Consider the following 17,100-nt stretch of genomic DNA (forward strand, 5'->3'; position numbering starts at 1 on the left):
CAGTGGTTAAATGTCCCTGAGTACAATCCCTGGTACCAAAAAAAAAAAAAAAAAATCAGGAATGATGAAGGTTCTTCTTCTGGATTGGGGCATGGGTTACATAGGTGTATATGTTAGTCAAAAGTGACTGAACTGCAACCCAACATCTGTGTACTTTGCTTTTAATAACCGTATCTGAATACAAATCATTTTATCTTAAGATGTTAGTACTAAACATTTGACTTAAAAGGATCTCCGCCACTTACAAAAGGAAGTGTTCAGATAGGTGTGGGTGACTTATCTCCATTGACCATAGCCCTTTCCTCTGAGTCAGTTCGCTCTTCAATATAAAACTTGAATTATTTTTGAACTCATGAAATTTTCTGGCAAAATGCTTTCCATAAGTTTTTTTTTTGTCCTAAATTTCTTCTTCAATGATTTCTTCTTCAGTATAATTTGTCATGTTCTACTTCTTGTGCATCAAAAAAAGTCAGAAACACCTTAAAGATAGTCAAACCACCCAACTCCCTTTTAAAATATATAAATGGATGCCCAAGATCTGAGATCAGGGGGTGGAGGTAGGAGGATCTCAAATTTGAGGCCAACACTGGCAACTCAGTGAGACCCTGTCTCAAAAAGTAAAAAGGGCTGGGGATGTAGCTCAGCGGTTGACTAAGTACTCCTGGGTTCAATCTCCAGTACTGAAACAAATAAACTGCTAGATAAATTGATTTGTCTAGGATCATATCTTATTTCAAAAATAAATTACATAAATCATTCAATGCATCCTTTGCAAATATTAAATAACACTTTGGCAAAAACAACAGCTTAACTTTAAAAAAATAAATGTAGATTAAACAATTATCTGTACTCTACCCAAAATTGGAATATTTTCTATATATTTCAGTTATATTTCTTTCTCTTTTGTTCTTTTTTTTACACTCCTGGGAATTAAAGTACCCTAGGTATACTATCATTGAACTACATTCCCAGCCCTTTTTGACACAGGGTCTCACTAAGTTGTTGAGGCTCACCTTGAACTTATGGTCCTCCTTTCACAGCCTCCCCAGATGCTGGGTTTAAGGCATGCACCACGGCCCCAACTTGAACAGTTATATTTCTTAAAGAGTATGTATTTTATGTTTACAAGGAATTTCCAGATTCACAAGTGGTCTTGGATGGCTTTTCATGAACGATGTAATTTCTATTTGAAGTGTGCACAATTGGTGCATTTCTTTCAGACCCTTCTTCAGGAATTGTACTAATTTATAATAAAATCTGGATACTTCTATATTACAAAAATGCAGTTAGTGAAAGGCATAAATGATACTCTTATACTATAATGGAGGGTAAACACAGTAACGTTTATCTTGAAACAAGTTTGGCAGTGCTGGTTATGATGAACAGAAGCTTAAAATACCAATAGGGCAGGGGTTGTGGCTCAGCGGTACAGTGCTTGCCTAGCATCTGTGAGGTACTGGGTTCGATCCTCAGTACCACAAAAAAAAAAAAAGTAAATAAAATAAATGTATCTATCTTCAACTAAAAAAATTTTAAAAATGCTTAAATAATGGAGAAACACTTAATTATATAGAAATACTTTTATTTGATAAATATAATTCCATAAACTTTAAAAAAATTACTGAGAGCTATACAATAAATATAGTAAAGTTATTGACAATGCAGAGAATTTTTAAGGATTACATTAGACAACCACAGTGTCTGAGGTCCAAAGTTTTAAACTAAGTATTGCTACAGTATTTCTAGCTACTCATTCTTCATAAAAATCTAACAAATCACCATTATTACAAACATATCATTAGTTACTATCTGTTTTTTGTAGGAATATCATTCAAGTTATTTCATCTCAAACAGCAATATATTGTTTTTTTTTAAAAAAATGAAAATAGATAACTAATTTTAAGATAGAAATAAAATTATCTATAGGGGGACCAAAACTAATAGAACATATTTTAATACAACTCTTTGGTTTGTTAATTTTATTAATACCTGCTTATACTCCAAATTGATTTTTTAGAGAAAACATAAACATGGACAATTCCTCTTTCCCTTAGCCTCTAAGAGATTTTTAAAGTAGTATATTTTGAAAACTTATGTCTCTTAATTTTTATATATCTCCCTGACTCCTGCCAATCATCAGTCTCAAGATTATTAGACAAGTCAATTTCACAATCTTTTGCAGTATTTATTTGCAGTCCTGGTACTACTAGTAGGTCTGAATGCAGTTATCTCCCAACAAGGTGATTTGCCTCAATTAAATCTATTCAGGAGAGTGCCAGAGTTTGGGTCAGCTCTGGAAGCCTTTATATAGTACAAACTTTAGACCCAAGGAGAAGGGAAGTTAGAGAAATGAGACCATTAATTCTCCCCACTTCTCTTCTCCATCCTCAGCAAGCCTTGGCAGCTATAGTTCTCAATCCTCACTCTTCTCCTTCCAGGGTGAGCCTGTGTTTGTCACAAGCCAAGGCAGGGCACCAAGTCACCTGAAAAAGCTGATGGGCAATTCTGGAAACTAACCTGGTGATTGTCTTTATCTCTAGGCCTGAAGAATTCAGACTAGGTAAAGGAAAGCCAGCGAGGCAAAAAGATTTCAGACCTTAGTAAACTAGCAGTAACACATTTAGCATCTCACTCTGATTTTGGCAGATAAGAATAAAATTATCAACATTGAATATGCAAGGGGAAATTATCTGTGAATACTGGTTATGTAGTAAAGTTTTGTGGTATAAGTGTTAGAAAAGTATAGGAAGCTTATAGGCTGCACTACTACTTAAATAAAAAATTTATGATTTTCCTTAAAAAATGAAGTTTTGAACAAAAAAGCAGGGTGAGCACATAGTACAATTTCTTTATTTGCAGTGCTGGGGTCTGAACTCAGGGCTCATGCATTTTTTTTTTCTGAAAAATATAAATAGGGCTTGGGATAGCTCAGCAGTAGCCCACTTGCCTAGGATGAGTGAGGCAGACCCTGGGTTTGATCTCCAGCACCAAAACAATAAAAGCAATGAAACAAAAAAGTTCTTCACTAACTGCAAATGGGTGAATGCAGAAAATTACAATCAAATGTATGAGAAGACCCATGGAGGCCAGCTGACCTATCTCCCTGCAGCTTGCCATAGACTACTTGATGACTCTGTGGTCCTTCTCTAGTATCAGTAGTTAGTTTATTTGGTGGCACAAAACACTGCTAAGGCAGACCTACTGAATCTCATTTTGTTATATGTGTGCTTTATAAGACATTCCAAGAGAAAGCAAATTTCATATTGTCCTCCACTAAATTATTCAACTGAATATTTCTGCAATATTTCTCTCTAGAACAAGAATTGGTGAGTGTGTACATGATACAACATATTATTCCTTTAGCATACTTCCAGAATAAGAGAGCATTCTAAATCTAACTGGAATATCTGTTAAAGAAGGACTATTTATGGAAATTGAAATTTAGCCTGAAATGAATAACTTCATATCCTTCATTTTTGAAAAAATATTAGATTAGCAAGTAAATAATTTACTAGCAAAAAAGAGTGCAGTCTTAATTCTTGCTCTATGTTCTTTCACCACCAGCCCAAGTCCAGAAGTCCTGGATTCGTGAAATGGGAAATGAGTAGAGAATTGCACAATAAATCTTCAAAAAGGAAATATTACATTCTCAAGGGAAAATCTAGAAAAACCTCACTTACTTACAATTGTAAGTATGCTTAGAGCTAGATTACAGTATATAAACTGATACTTCAAAATCTTAAAATAACATTACTTGTAAACAAAACAAATGACAATACTGAAACTACATGATAGATTTGGGAAGAAATTAAATTTGAGATTAAGTTTTGAGATGTAATGAGTTAATTAGAGTGACATGTACCTAATTATTCATTGTTAGCACTTTATTGCTGCTAAAATTTATTTACTGCTGATAAAATTTAGCGTTTTAGACTTTGTTTGATTTACTTTCCGCAGTCCCAACCAACAATATACCTTATATGGGACCTTGAGCAGTTTAATTTACCGTGGTGGTCTGCTGAAACTTAGATAACATACACTAACAAAAAAAAAAAAAAAAAAAAAAAAAGGCAGAAATTCTTTATTCTGAAGTCTCTTACAGAAAGGCAAGAGTAATTCTAAGTTGGCCATAAGAGGCTGTTCCAATTTTTATTAATTTAATTACTCTTTCTTTCTTTCTTTTCTTTCTTTTTTTTTTTGGTGATGGGGCCTCCCTAAGTTGCCCACACTGCTCTTGAACTCACTATCTATCTTCCCTCCTTGGCCTCCCAAGCTGCTGGGATTACAGGCATGCACCACCACATCCAGCATAGTTACCCAAATTTGATTTGTATAATTAAAAGTATCTGCAATATTTAAATACTGTCCAAATTTGTTTTTTTATTGATATAGTTGAACTTACAACATTGTCATAAAATACTCAACAGAGCCTTTGGATAAAGAGAGAGAAAGAATGCAAATTTAAATATATTAGCCAGGTTAAAGCATGCAAAAGATCCAATGATAAAGACAAATTAATAATATGATAATAGTATCACATTTACCCACTATAGGTTCTTCATATTCAGTCACAAAAATGTTAGTATACATCACTTTGAAATTTGGTGACTGGACCTGATTTCTGATTTATATATAAGATATGATAAACCCTCTTTGCATTTATCAGGTTAACTTTACTAGCTGGGCTACATTTAGAGAAATTTGGTATAGGTATAAATTTATTCCTCATACTGCAAAAATAATGATTGGAAATATATTCTCCTAATTTGCTCTGTGAACTTAAAAACACTAATGAATTAACAACAAAGGTCAATGCAGGACCAGAATTCCTTAAAATTCACATTTTTTTTTCCATGAAAAGCTTCAAATATAACTCTAATAAAAAAATAGAGTTCTCAAGGCAAACTTTCAGCATAATTTACAGAAGCAAGTTTAAATAGAAGAGTCAATCAAGCTAATTCTAAAAAATACACATAACTAGAAGTTATCTCCTTCTACTTTGATATTAAAATACAGTAGCCTCAGCAACAAGCTGAAATGCCATTAGGAGTCCCATAAGCACAAGGGACAACCCAGACAAAGAGACTGAAAATGTCTCTTTATTCACAAATTTTAACATGTATAGATTAAAATTAAAGGGAGAGAAGGGTTCATTTTAATTTTCTGTTTGTCATTATTACTCTGAGTGAGTATGAACTACTCCAGAGATTTCAGAAAGTAATTTCACAGCTAGTGTGGCCATTTACAGGATGATCACCCTGAATCTGAGGAAAGGAGGTGAAATTGCTCCCCAAAGTACTACTGCCCCTTTAATAAGTAGATGAGTCCATTGTGGAGAGAGTCAAGATGCTCCTGTCGTTGGTATAGAAAGGATCCGATGCACTCCATGATCTAAAGTAACAATAAGAAAAAAGTTTGGCTCACTAGGACCTATGTTTTAATTGAGAAAAAAAAATTGACTGTAAAACTTAGGACCAAAATGCAATTTGAGTTTTAAAATAATCACTGATTCAATCATTTTTAAATGCTAAAGAGAAGTTCTTCAGACCAACATTGAATGACCATTCTATTTATATTATATAAAAACTAGGGAAAAATTATGCTCTATAAATCATATAAAAATATTAGCCAAAATTCAAATATTGATTAGCATTAAAACAATTTCTATAGGTAGTAAAGCATGAAATCCTAATAACCCAGTAAAAATAAATGTTACTAAGAGTTATACACATTCAGTTTTACTGAAAAACAACTCTATTTTGACACTTCAGAAAAAACCAACATACACACTTACCAAAAGCCTTGGAATGAAATTCGTATTTTTTGTCACATCTTTTCAGCTATAAATTCTACTCTAAAGATTGAAACCTAATTAGGTTGAATGCAGCAAATGGTTTACTCAAAAGATATCAAAGACACTTGCAGGTCACTAGCATTTTCACTTATCTAAGAAAAAAAATGATCCTTTATTGGTCTGGAAAAGTTAATTATTGTTGGAGTGATAAGGCCCTTGAGCAATTCAATATGTAATACTTTATTTGCAGCTGTAAACTTAAATTAGCTTGAGTTAACTTAAGCTAAAATAACTCAAGACCCAAAGTAGCCTGCTGTGCCTAAAATAGATTACCCTAACTCAAGGACATAGCAGGATAATCACATAAAGAATGGCTTTTCTTAGGAGACTAAAAGCACTTAACAATAAATACATTTTATATAACTTTTGTCACAGTTCCTGCTTTGCCTAAGCAGAGATATCAGAGGAAGAGACTATTATTGAAAACAGCCCCAATTCCTCTTTATCAAACATTTTCTGTTTGCTACAGACTCTCAGTTTGTATGTAGTTCAAGTTTGAGTCAAAGTGAGCACAGTCATAATGAAGTTTGGAATCTAGAAATTTTACAAAATTGGGCAAATAGGAAAACAAGCTTGGTTTCCAGAAAAGCCTGAACAACTTCTACCTTAATTTAAGGAAGGACTTGTTCATTATTGTCTTTCTAGCATCTAGAACTGCATCTGACACACATTAGGCACCCAGTATTTATAGGATACATTAATAAAAATGAGAATATAAAAGTTTCTTACAGAGTTAAGAACTTACGGTGGTGCGGGGGGAAGCATGCTTTTAACTATAACTTAACTGCCAGTACCCAATTATCTGCAGTCAAATGTGCAATTCCAAACTGACAATATTTTGTATTAGTCTTCCCTCTTTCCAACCATTGTTTACACAAGAAATCTTATTAGGCAAGGTTTCCTTCATTTTTTATCTTTTCAAAGCACACATGTGTATTCATGTTAAATAAAATTTCTGATAGAATATTAAACAGCTGAACTACATATTAACTATTACCTCCTTACTATTTAAAAGATTGTTTTGATTAGGATAAAGTATCTGTAGTAAAATACATACAGAAAATCATTCATTGCTGAGACAGCTCTTTAGGCTACTACATGGCTTATCCTTTACAAAGCAGCATAATGCTCCCTTTCAAACTGAGCTTGTAATATGGCATATTCCTTTGACAACATTAATTAATAAAATATAAGTAAAATTTTTGCGTGTGAATGGTAAGAATTTTCAGCAGAGAAATCTGTAATATAAAAGCACTGTTGTATTTTTTAAGTGATGGCCACTACTGTTATGTACAATCTTTCAATGGAACAAGTAGCCATGAAGTTTCTATATTTTGTAATGGAGTTCTCAGTCTTGCCTTAAATTACACATGAAATAGAAATAAAAAGACAGCCTGCTCCAAAATCAAAATGCCAAACATATTTCACAAATCAATTATATGTAGAAAACAAAAACAAGACTCTATATATCAAAATGACTATTAAAGTCTAAATATAATGTTGATGGACCTATGGCAATCTTCATATAGCCCTTTGAAAAGCACCAAGTAGCTCTGTGTTTTGTATGATTTTTATCCCCTAAAAAACAAACAAACAAACAAACAGACAAAAAAACCCCAAAATACAACCTGACAGATCTAAAAGGACTGTAGATTTTTCATTTTAGGTACAAGGAGAAAATGATAACAGTAACAGATGTTGGACAACACTGAAAAGGGATTTACAGTATGTCAAATATGATAGTAAAGATAAAAGTTAAACATTTTTTAAGGAAGGAAGTCTCAGAAAAGAATATGATACAACTTTGAATGACTAGAAATTGAGATGGTAATAGCTACCTTTAATTTAAGAGAACTGCCAAAATAAATTAAATAACCCTTGGAGACAGGGTCAAAAGGGGTAATAAAAAAAGATATAAGAGGAATCTCTGTTAAAGTAGAAATTTCAAAAATTCTACTTAAGTTCTATTGTAGTATCTTAATCTAACTCCTGGTTCTGTGCAGTAAAACTGTTACCAGGTAAAATAACAACGCAAGATCCTTCTGGAACATCTTTTGGGAAACTCACCAGCCTAAGTGCATTACAGAGCTACTTTCTTATGGTGTACTTTATAATACCATTGCATAAGATATAACAAAATCCCAGTAAATTTAACTGCTCATGGTAAACTTTTATGTGGTATGAAATTACTACAAAATAATATCACAGCATTATAAAAGTATTTTGGATCACATATTATAATTAAGTCAGAATAAATGAGGGTTGAAACCATGGACATTATATTAACATAGAAATGCTATTTATCAGCCCAACTATACTATAAAGTCCTGGCCATATCCAAAGCCAAAGTGAGAACTAACAAGTTCACCAGTAAAAGTTTTCTCAATGTTAAAATACATGAATGATATCATTCTCATAATTTTTTAAAAACACAAAGCTAACTAAATATTAACAATTCTTTATTAGTAGGCAAGAGTAGTGTCCCTCCCATCCTTTATTTCTTGCTCCTGGGCACTTCCCAAGCCAAAGCCATGGCAGAGATGGTAAGTGATAATATTCATATGGCACATTGTGGACAACGGGCATCAACATCTATCTGTGTCCACTGTAAGCCTTCACACCATAGCACTGCTGTTCTGATTTTGGGAGTATGATATCATTCCCCTAAAGAACACCAAATACAGAGAGAGATATTTTTATTCCCTAGTATCCCCTCAATAATAATATATATCTTGGGTAAATGTATGAATGAATGAATCCACTTCAGTGTCAAATCAGTTTTAAATAGGATTTGCTAAAAAAATGGCATTTTTTGTTATGATCCACAAAAGCAAGCTGTGATAAATCTAATTCAAGAAATACATTTGGGAGGGGACAAAAATGCTAAGATTCTTCTGATCCATAATCTTATAAATTAGGCCTAAGACCTAACTTATGAACTTTTTAAAAAATCTCATATTTTTTTAATGTGGTGCTAGGGATCGAACCCAGTGTCTCACACATGCTAAGCAGGCACTCTATCATACAGCCACAACCCCAACCCTATAAACTTTTAATTAGACAATAAATATCAAATTAAAGGAACTTAAAAATCACACTAATTCCATTACAGATGTAAGAAGTCGGGGGCAGAAATACAGCCTTCTGTGTTCAATCTTGATTGACTAGAAAACAGACACGAAGAATAGGAAAAGCAAAGACCTTTGACTTCACTGTATGTGGAGATTATTTTGTAAAGACAAATAGGAAAAAGCTCAGCAGGAAATCAAGCAGTAGTAGAGGTATTATTAAAAAAAGAAAGTTATACAAACCAAGAAAGAGTATAATATACACATTCGTATTTACCACATTTCAGAAAGAATATAAACAGAATTATTTTGTTCATTGGATGAAAAGTCTCTTCAAAGTGCCTTCTCTTCCTTTGTGAGTGAAAGAACCCCACCCCAAAGCCACAAGTGAAATCTACCATCAAAGAGTGCTAATAAGTAGTAGACTTCCTGCTTCAGTTGGTAAAACCAGCTGCTGATTTATTGGATATCTAGAGCTGCAGGTTCATCCTGTTCCAGTTTACAGGTACTCATCTGCAGCAAAGGCTACTTAGAGAAATGTCACACCTGCTGATGTGTGTTGGACTACATCTTCCTATGACTCGTTCCAGCATTCTTCTAACAGATGCGCACACTGTTTCTCCTTCTGGGAAGCAGCACATGGAGTCCAAGCACTTGATACTTGAATTTGTTTCAGTAAGCTGGAGGAGTTGAAAAGAAAAAAAAAATTAGTTATTTATAGATTTGGACTAATATAAAAGCACTAAAAAAAAAAAAAATCACAAGCACTTTAAAACCAAAAGCAATGCGTGTAAGTATATATGTTTTCTACAATATGGAACTGTATACAAGGTTTTAATTTTATAGAGCATAATCATAAAAAATATTTAAAAGCCTTGTGTCCTAATGACAAATCTAGTAAAAAATTATATAAACATAACAAGCTAGACAGTATTTAAATCTGCAAGGATTTAGGAATTTAATAGCCTATTTTAATAATTTATTATTATCAATACTCATATCAGTCACTCAGAAATTCAGCAAATTCTAATTTTTCTTGGAGTCTTTGCTTAGGTGAAATGCTCCCGCAATTACAATAAAAAAAAAAAAAGTGTAGCAATCATGGAAACTGGAATGTGAATTATCTGAAAGACCAGGAAGTAACAACCAGACAGGAACCTATGCCCAATCTCCCTTAAGAATAATAACAATAATAGGAGCAAAGACTTGATACAGGGTGTACTATGTGCCAGATCTAAGCACTCTACATAAATCCACTCAATAATTATCTTTGAAAAAAATATCATTTACCTTAAATTGCTAACCAACTATGAAGTGCCATCCATCTCATTATCTGTTTAACAGTGAGTGGTCTAGTGGCACATAGGTTAAACTTCATTAAACAAGTTAATAAATAATACTATTAAGATTTAAAGTTGAATTAAGTTCTCAAATATCCAAGATTTATATTGATTCAGGCAAAAACAGCCCAGCAAGATAATTAATTACATTATAATAACAATTTTAATTATGTTAGAATGAGAAAAAAAATATGGTATGACCACACAGCTTAATGAATCCCAACCCTGGTTTTGCTAGTCAGGGGTGCTCCTAATAAATTTCTCAAGGGTTGTCATTTTTAAATAATTAATTTTAATTCACTTTTCATTAATATATAATATCCTGCATAACAGATCTTTTGAAGGCAAGGGAAGGAGAACAATAAAAAAACAAATTCAATAGAATGGACACTTCCACAAAGGTTGGGAATCACCATGTGTCATGTGGAGGCATGGCAACGAAGGACATTTGTGGAGACACTGGACAGAGAGGTGAATGTGGTGGAACATAAATACCCTGGCCTTCTGAGTGTAAGCAATCAGTGAGGTCCCAATGAGATCCATGCTCCTGTCCAACACTGAGCAGTGTGAGACAGAACATTGCTCCTGTTTGGCAACTGCCTGGTTGCACCAATATCCTAGGATCTGCTAAACATTGAGAAAGAGCCCAATCTTACTTGTTTCATTTAGATACCCTTGGTTAAGAACTGTTGAGGGCACTGTCTCTTAAACTCTGTTTTTTGAGATGTTTCTACATATTTCACAGAAGAAAAACAAAATCTATAGTCACTTAAGTTTGGAAAACACTAATTCAATTAAATCCTAAACAGACTTAAGTAAAAGATTGTCAATAAGACAGGATTCAACACATAGCACATGGAGTGCTGGTCTCCACGGGGGAAGCTTCACATACTAGGATTCTCTTTTTTTACTAACCCCCACACCTTGTTTCACCAGGAAACAGTAATCAATACCAGGAGGAACATTAATATTCAGAGGAATGGTTTGGGAAATATTGGTTTAAGTAACAGGATTTCATCAGTTTCCCAGTTTTGTCACATTTGGGTCCCTGGTCTCCAGTTTCCCCCAACCTCAAATTCAACTTCTGAAGGAACCTGATTCTAGTGCTCCCACTGGAGTCAAAGGATAAAACACAACACCTCAAGTGGCCTTGAAGGCCCTTTCCAACCTGTCTCCAGGCTGCCTTTCCTGCTCTATTTCCTGAATTCCTTTGTAGACTCCATACCAGCCAATGCACCCTGCCAGTGGGCGTGTTGCAGCTGTCATGAAGGAGGATAGAATGCTGACCTTGCACCAAGGTTCAGTTTAAATCTTATCATTATCAGGAAACTTCCCTCATTTCTCCAACTATGAGTAATCTTTTCCTCTGGATTCCATTCCACTGCTTGTTAGCATCACTTAAAATCAACTTACACTTATTGAACAAGGTACTGGGCCAGTGCCCATAGGGTGGAGCAACCCCACCCTCAATCTAGGGTGAGGGTAAAGAAAAAGCTGAGAGAGACAGGGCAGAAAGACATTCTAAGAGTATTAAGTATTAAGGGAATGCTTACTATGTATGTGTTAGTTACTAAGAAAAATGCTGTTCATGAGTTGTCTCATTGAAAGTTTAACACAACCTTCTGGAAGAAGCACCATAATCACCTCCACTTTTTATTTTTGGTACTGGGGATTGAACCCAGGGACACTCTACTCTGGGCTACATCCCCGACCTTTTTTACTTTATTTTGAAATAGGGTATCACCAAGTTTCCAAGGCTGGCTTCAAACTTGTAATCCTCCTGCCTCAGCTTCCGGAATTGCTGGGATTACAGTCATGCACCACTGTGCCAAGCAATCATTTCCAGTTAAGAGGAGGAAACAGAGGTCAAGAATTTGTTCATGGTCACATTCAAGTGGGGACTTGAGTTTTGGTTTCTTTGATTCCAAAGTCCCAAATTCTTTATCAAGCTACTATCCTGTTTCAACTATGTATGAGGCAAACTACTCAGAAAAGAGAGGGGAAGGCCAGACCCAGATGCTGGTGGTATTATTGGGAAGGCATGAAAGATCTGATGAAAATAATGGCATCGGAAATACATCCGGCAAGATGAGTGTGATTGCCGTAGCTGGAGACGGGAAAGAAAGGGCATCTCAGGGTGATGAAAGAACAAATAACTGTGTGGGGGCAGAGTATCATGTGTATTCACCACAAGCTTAGCTTAGGTGTAAGGGAGTAGTTGTTACTACTGCCCCCATGCAAAACGACCTGTAGTGCGGCTCAAAGTGTGATCCCTGATTCTGTTCATCTGTAAATACTTTGTTACTGGCTGACAAAGCAAGTGTTGCTGGTCTGGTGAGAGAAAGAGTTTTAAGATTTTTATGCCAATCTGACAGAGTTTAGACAATTTTATACAAATCTGACAGAACAACTTTATAACTGTTGAATCTAATAATAACTTAAAAATTAGGAGTAATTTTGTATATTTTAAAAATTTCATTTGCCTAATAATTCATTTTTACTGTTCTCATAAAAGCACTAGTTCATGATGAACAGGAAATTAAAATCAAGAAAATAACAAACTGGTCCTTCAGCACATTTCAGCAGAGATACTGGGAATGACAAAGATCTTTTATGGTACTTCTTTTTTTTTTTTTTAAATTAAGTTGTAGATGGACACAATACCTTTATTTAATTTATTTATTTTTCTGTGGTGCTGAGGATTAAACCCAGTGCCTCAAACATGTGAGCGCTTTACTACTGACGTACAACCCCAGGCCCTTGTCTGGTACTTCTTACTTTAACGACATGTGTTTTGCTCATAGCTGGTGCTCATCCAACTGATTGGGATTCACTGAAAAGGACACCCAGAAGATCATTAGCATGAGAGTCCACATATATGCAGAATACTACTTACTCTGGATCTGACTGTAGGTATTAACCTTACTCTGCATTGATCATCTAAGGACAGGGATTAAATTATGAACAACCCCAGAGAGACAGAGATACATAGATATAGGTGGGGGAGGGAGATAAATATCTTGAAATGTCAGAACTGTTATAAAAATATTTTTTTCAGATTATCTTCTGAATTAAAATTATTTCCTTTTTCCCTCACAGAGAAAAGAAACCCAGCTGCTTAGAAAATGCTGAATGCTGGGTAACTGTTTCTGTAAAGATTTCTACAGAAAATACTGTACTATTCTCTAGCAGATTTTAAAGTTCCACTACTTTCTAACATACATAACCAGGAGCTCAGCCAGAGATGATGTAGCCACAGCTGCCAGTACAACTTGAAATAAGGGTTGGCAGAAATGGAATGGAGTATTTAGTCTCATTTCATTCAAAGAAAGGAAAGGGCTTTTTTTTGGGCGGGGGGGCTATTTATAAACACAGAAAAGCAAAAAAACAAACTAAAGGTAGTGAGACCTTATCTGGTGGCACCAAGAAATAACTTTTTTTTTTTTTTTTTTGGGCACTAGGGATTAAACCCCCAGGGGCCCTTAACCACTGAGGTATGTCCATAGCCCCCTTTTGTATTTTATTTAGAGACAGGGTGTTGCTAAGTTGCTCAGTGCCTTACTAAGTTGCTGAGTTGGCTTTGAACTTGCGATCCTTGTGCCTCGGCCTCTCCAGCAGCTGGGATTACAGGCGTGTTCCATCATGCCTGGCACTAAGAAATAGTTTTTAATTTACCAGAAGTTTTGATTTATTAGTGAGCCTCACTTTCTACTACACTTGCTTCCCAATAACAACTATGTAATTTAGAGCTAGGAGGGTTGCCAAGCAAAACATACTGGATATTCAACATGACTATGTATGGCCAATGAAAATGTTCATCTTTATAGAACTTGCCTTTTGAAATGAATTCTGGCTCATTGCTCTTATATTCATTATTTTCATATTGATTTCTTCCTTAAATCTTATAAAATGTTAAAAAATTATCTTACACTTTTAGCATTTTTGATCACTTCTATGACATGATTTAAGTTTAGATAAGAATTGTCATGCTATTAACTCTATTAGGTCTTTGTCTTTTAAAGCTGTTTTATATACTGGATAATCAGTGTGAATGCCCTGTTGAGCTTTAAAAGAAGTTATCTGGAAACCGAGTGCGGTGGTGCACACTGTAATTTCAGTGGTTCAGAAGGTTGAGGCAGGAGGATTGCAAGCTCAAAGCTAGCCTCAGCAACTTAGCAAGACCCTGAGCAACTCAGTGAGACTCTGTCTCTAAATAAAAAATAGGGCTTGGGGGGACGTGTTTCAGTCATTAAGCACCCCTGGGTTCAATTCCTGGTACCAAAAAAAAAAAAAAAAAAAAAAAGAGAACTTATCTGGAAAAAAGTTGTGTTTATAGAAATGTATTTATTTTTAAAATGAAATCAATAATCATCAAATATTACTGACTTACAAATCTGGTTAAGAATCATTAATCAGGGCTGGGGTTGTGGCTCAGCGGCACAGCGCTTGCCTAGAATGCGTGAGGCCCTGGGTTCGATCCTTAATACCACGTTAAAAGACAAAAACAAAAACAAAATAAAGGTATCTAAAATCCTTAAAATAAATCAGTGCTTCATCTCATTAACTGCAATGTAGACAGCTGTTACTGCTGGCATTCAGATGGCTGACATTTCATTTAAGGCCTCTTTTTCTAGAACATGTTCATTCCTCTAAACTCCCTTCCTCTTCCCTTCTCCTTCAGTAAAACAAATAATAACTCTGAAATACTGGAACTTTGAAAGACAGTTATAAATGTAAGTAAAATACTTCCATACTGTCATTTAGGGCTTTTTAGAAAGGAGATGTCTGTGTGTATTGCCTAAATTGATGAAAATAAACAAACAGTAAGAATTATATTTAAAAGGTAAGCTTATTTTTATTATTTGTCTCACTCCTAGTTTCAAAGGGGACTAAAGTCCCCTAAATTTTAATGATGTGCTTATTCAAATGGTTATATAAATGACGATAATACAACTAGGAATTTATAGTTTAGGTAAGGGAAAGTATCAGTACCTGAAAACCATTAATCCTCCAACTTAATGGGGAGTATAAATTAATATCAGAGGGTATAAGGGAGAAAATTCACTAATCATTCTTGTAATAATAATAAGGCCCCTATTATTTAATGGGAGCATTCTAAGAACCTAATTCCCAGCTATCTTGTACATTTTAATGTACATCTTAAAGCAGAGTAGTACCAGATCCCCGTCTAATGAGATACCAACTTGAACTAGAACCCTTGGGGAACTACTATCATAGAGGACATTAATTTTATAGTTCTAGCATAGTTAGGTACACTAGTAGGTTATCTGCTTGGAGCATAATACAAATACTAGCCAAGCAAGATCTTTTTTTTTTTTTTGGCCAAGCTAAGTTCTTTACATGAGCTTTCCCTGTAGCTCAATTGGGGTATATTGAGAAAATAAAAATCTTTCTATATTAAAGCACCATACAATCACATGAAGCATACCAAAGCAAAATAAAAATTCAGAGTTTTTAAGTTTCTAATAACTGAGAAGAATTTTCTACTTAGGACAATCCATTTTTGTCAATTCACTAAAGAAATCTAATTTTAAAACATGTTTTATAGAATAATTAGGATTTTTCCCAATTATTATATGTGTTCTGTTATATAATATGGTCTGATACATAATAGTTGAAAAGTATATAATCTTTAAGTGACTTTGTTTTAAAGTTTTGCTTTATCATTTGATTATCCCACACAAGACAACAGCATCTTTTTGATCAGTAATTATAATAAAATGGCAATTAGTCCAAGTAAAAATGTAATTATTAGTGGTAGGCATTTTTATCCTTCATAATTTCTACCAATCAAAACACTTTTGCATATCCTAATTAGGTCTAGAAGCAGTTAGGTCTTAATCCTTAAAAGGAGAGTAAATTAAACCCTTTTCAGTTCATATTTTTTATTACAAAGATATGACTTCAAAAATTTATGAAAAGAACTGAAAGTTTGTTAAATATTTGCCAACAAAAATCACTAAGTCTAAACACTTATCTGTTTGATTATTCAACTCAAGAGGTGGGCTTATATAAATGTCTACGTTAAAATGTATAAAATGTTATACAGCCACAACTTCAAAGGGGAAAATGATTTTGGAAGTCAGAAATACAGCATAACATATTTTCAAAAGGAGAAGTGAAGGGCTGTGGTTATAGCTTAGTGGTGGAGCGCTTGTCTCACATGTGTGAGACACTGGGTTTAATCCTCAGTACCACATACAAATAAATAATAAAGGTACTGTGTCCATCTAGAACTAAAAATATTAAAAAACAAAAGAAGTGAGAAGGAATGATTTCTTGAATATAAGACAAGAGGTGTTGAAACTGTAACTCCAAAGAAAGATTAATAAGATACTCAGTGATAGACATAAAAAATGTGAAGACCACAAAAAAAGGAAAAGACTAAAACGACGTCATGAGAAACAGTGAAGGAATTAGAAAAGTAAACATGGAAACATCAGGTCAGTGCTCCATGGCATGGCCCAAGCATGAGAACTTAGCAGATGAGTCCCCAGGAAGGTCCAGCGCAGTACTACCTAGTGCACGCAACAACTGTCCTGCTGGCTGCAAGCCTCAGCTAGCAGGTGCCTACTGTCCTCCCCTCTGTGCTGGCTTTCAGCAAATTCATATGCTGAGCTGACTGAACCCTTATCTTCTTCCATCTAGAAGGACAGAAAAGCAACAAGTCTCATATTACAGAATGATACTCTCACATTATATAGATTTAGAATCAAAGCAATAAGTTGGGTCCACAGTGTGTAAGGCACAAATGAATCTTCATACAATAACACATTTACTATCACAAGATAGGGTTAATAGGAGCTTCTTAAGGGCA

General features: G+C 34.4%; 1 protein-coding gene across 2 annotated transcripts in view; it reads right to left on the reverse strand.

Annotated features, from left to right (window-relative positions):
- Positions 1–1,608: 1,608 nt before the first annotated feature.
- Positions 1,609–17,100, reverse strand: part of Atp11b (ATPase phospholipid transporting 11B (putative)) — a 110,025-nt gene continuing 94,533 nt past the window's right edge. The window contains exons 29-30 of one of the 2 annotated variants that reach the window (XM_076867196.2): positions 9,469–9,602; positions 1,609–5,391 (exon numbers count right to left, since the gene is read on the reverse strand). In XM_076867196.2, coding sequence (XP_076723311.1) covers positions 5,310–5,391; positions 9,469–9,602 — 216 coding nt within the window. In that variant the 3' untranslated portion in view covers positions 1,609–5,309. The remainder of the gene's footprint in view (positions 5,392–9,468; positions 9,603–17,100) is intronic. The other variant, XM_076867197.2, reaches the window with a different exon arrangement.

Source organism: Callospermophilus lateralis, chromosome 10 (assembly GCF_048772815.1).
Source record: "Callospermophilus lateralis isolate mCalLat2 chromosome 10, mCalLat2.hap1, whole genome shotgun sequence".
NCBI classification, from domain to species: domain Eukaryota; kingdom Metazoa; phylum Chordata; class Mammalia; order Rodentia; family Sciuridae; genus Callospermophilus; species Callospermophilus lateralis.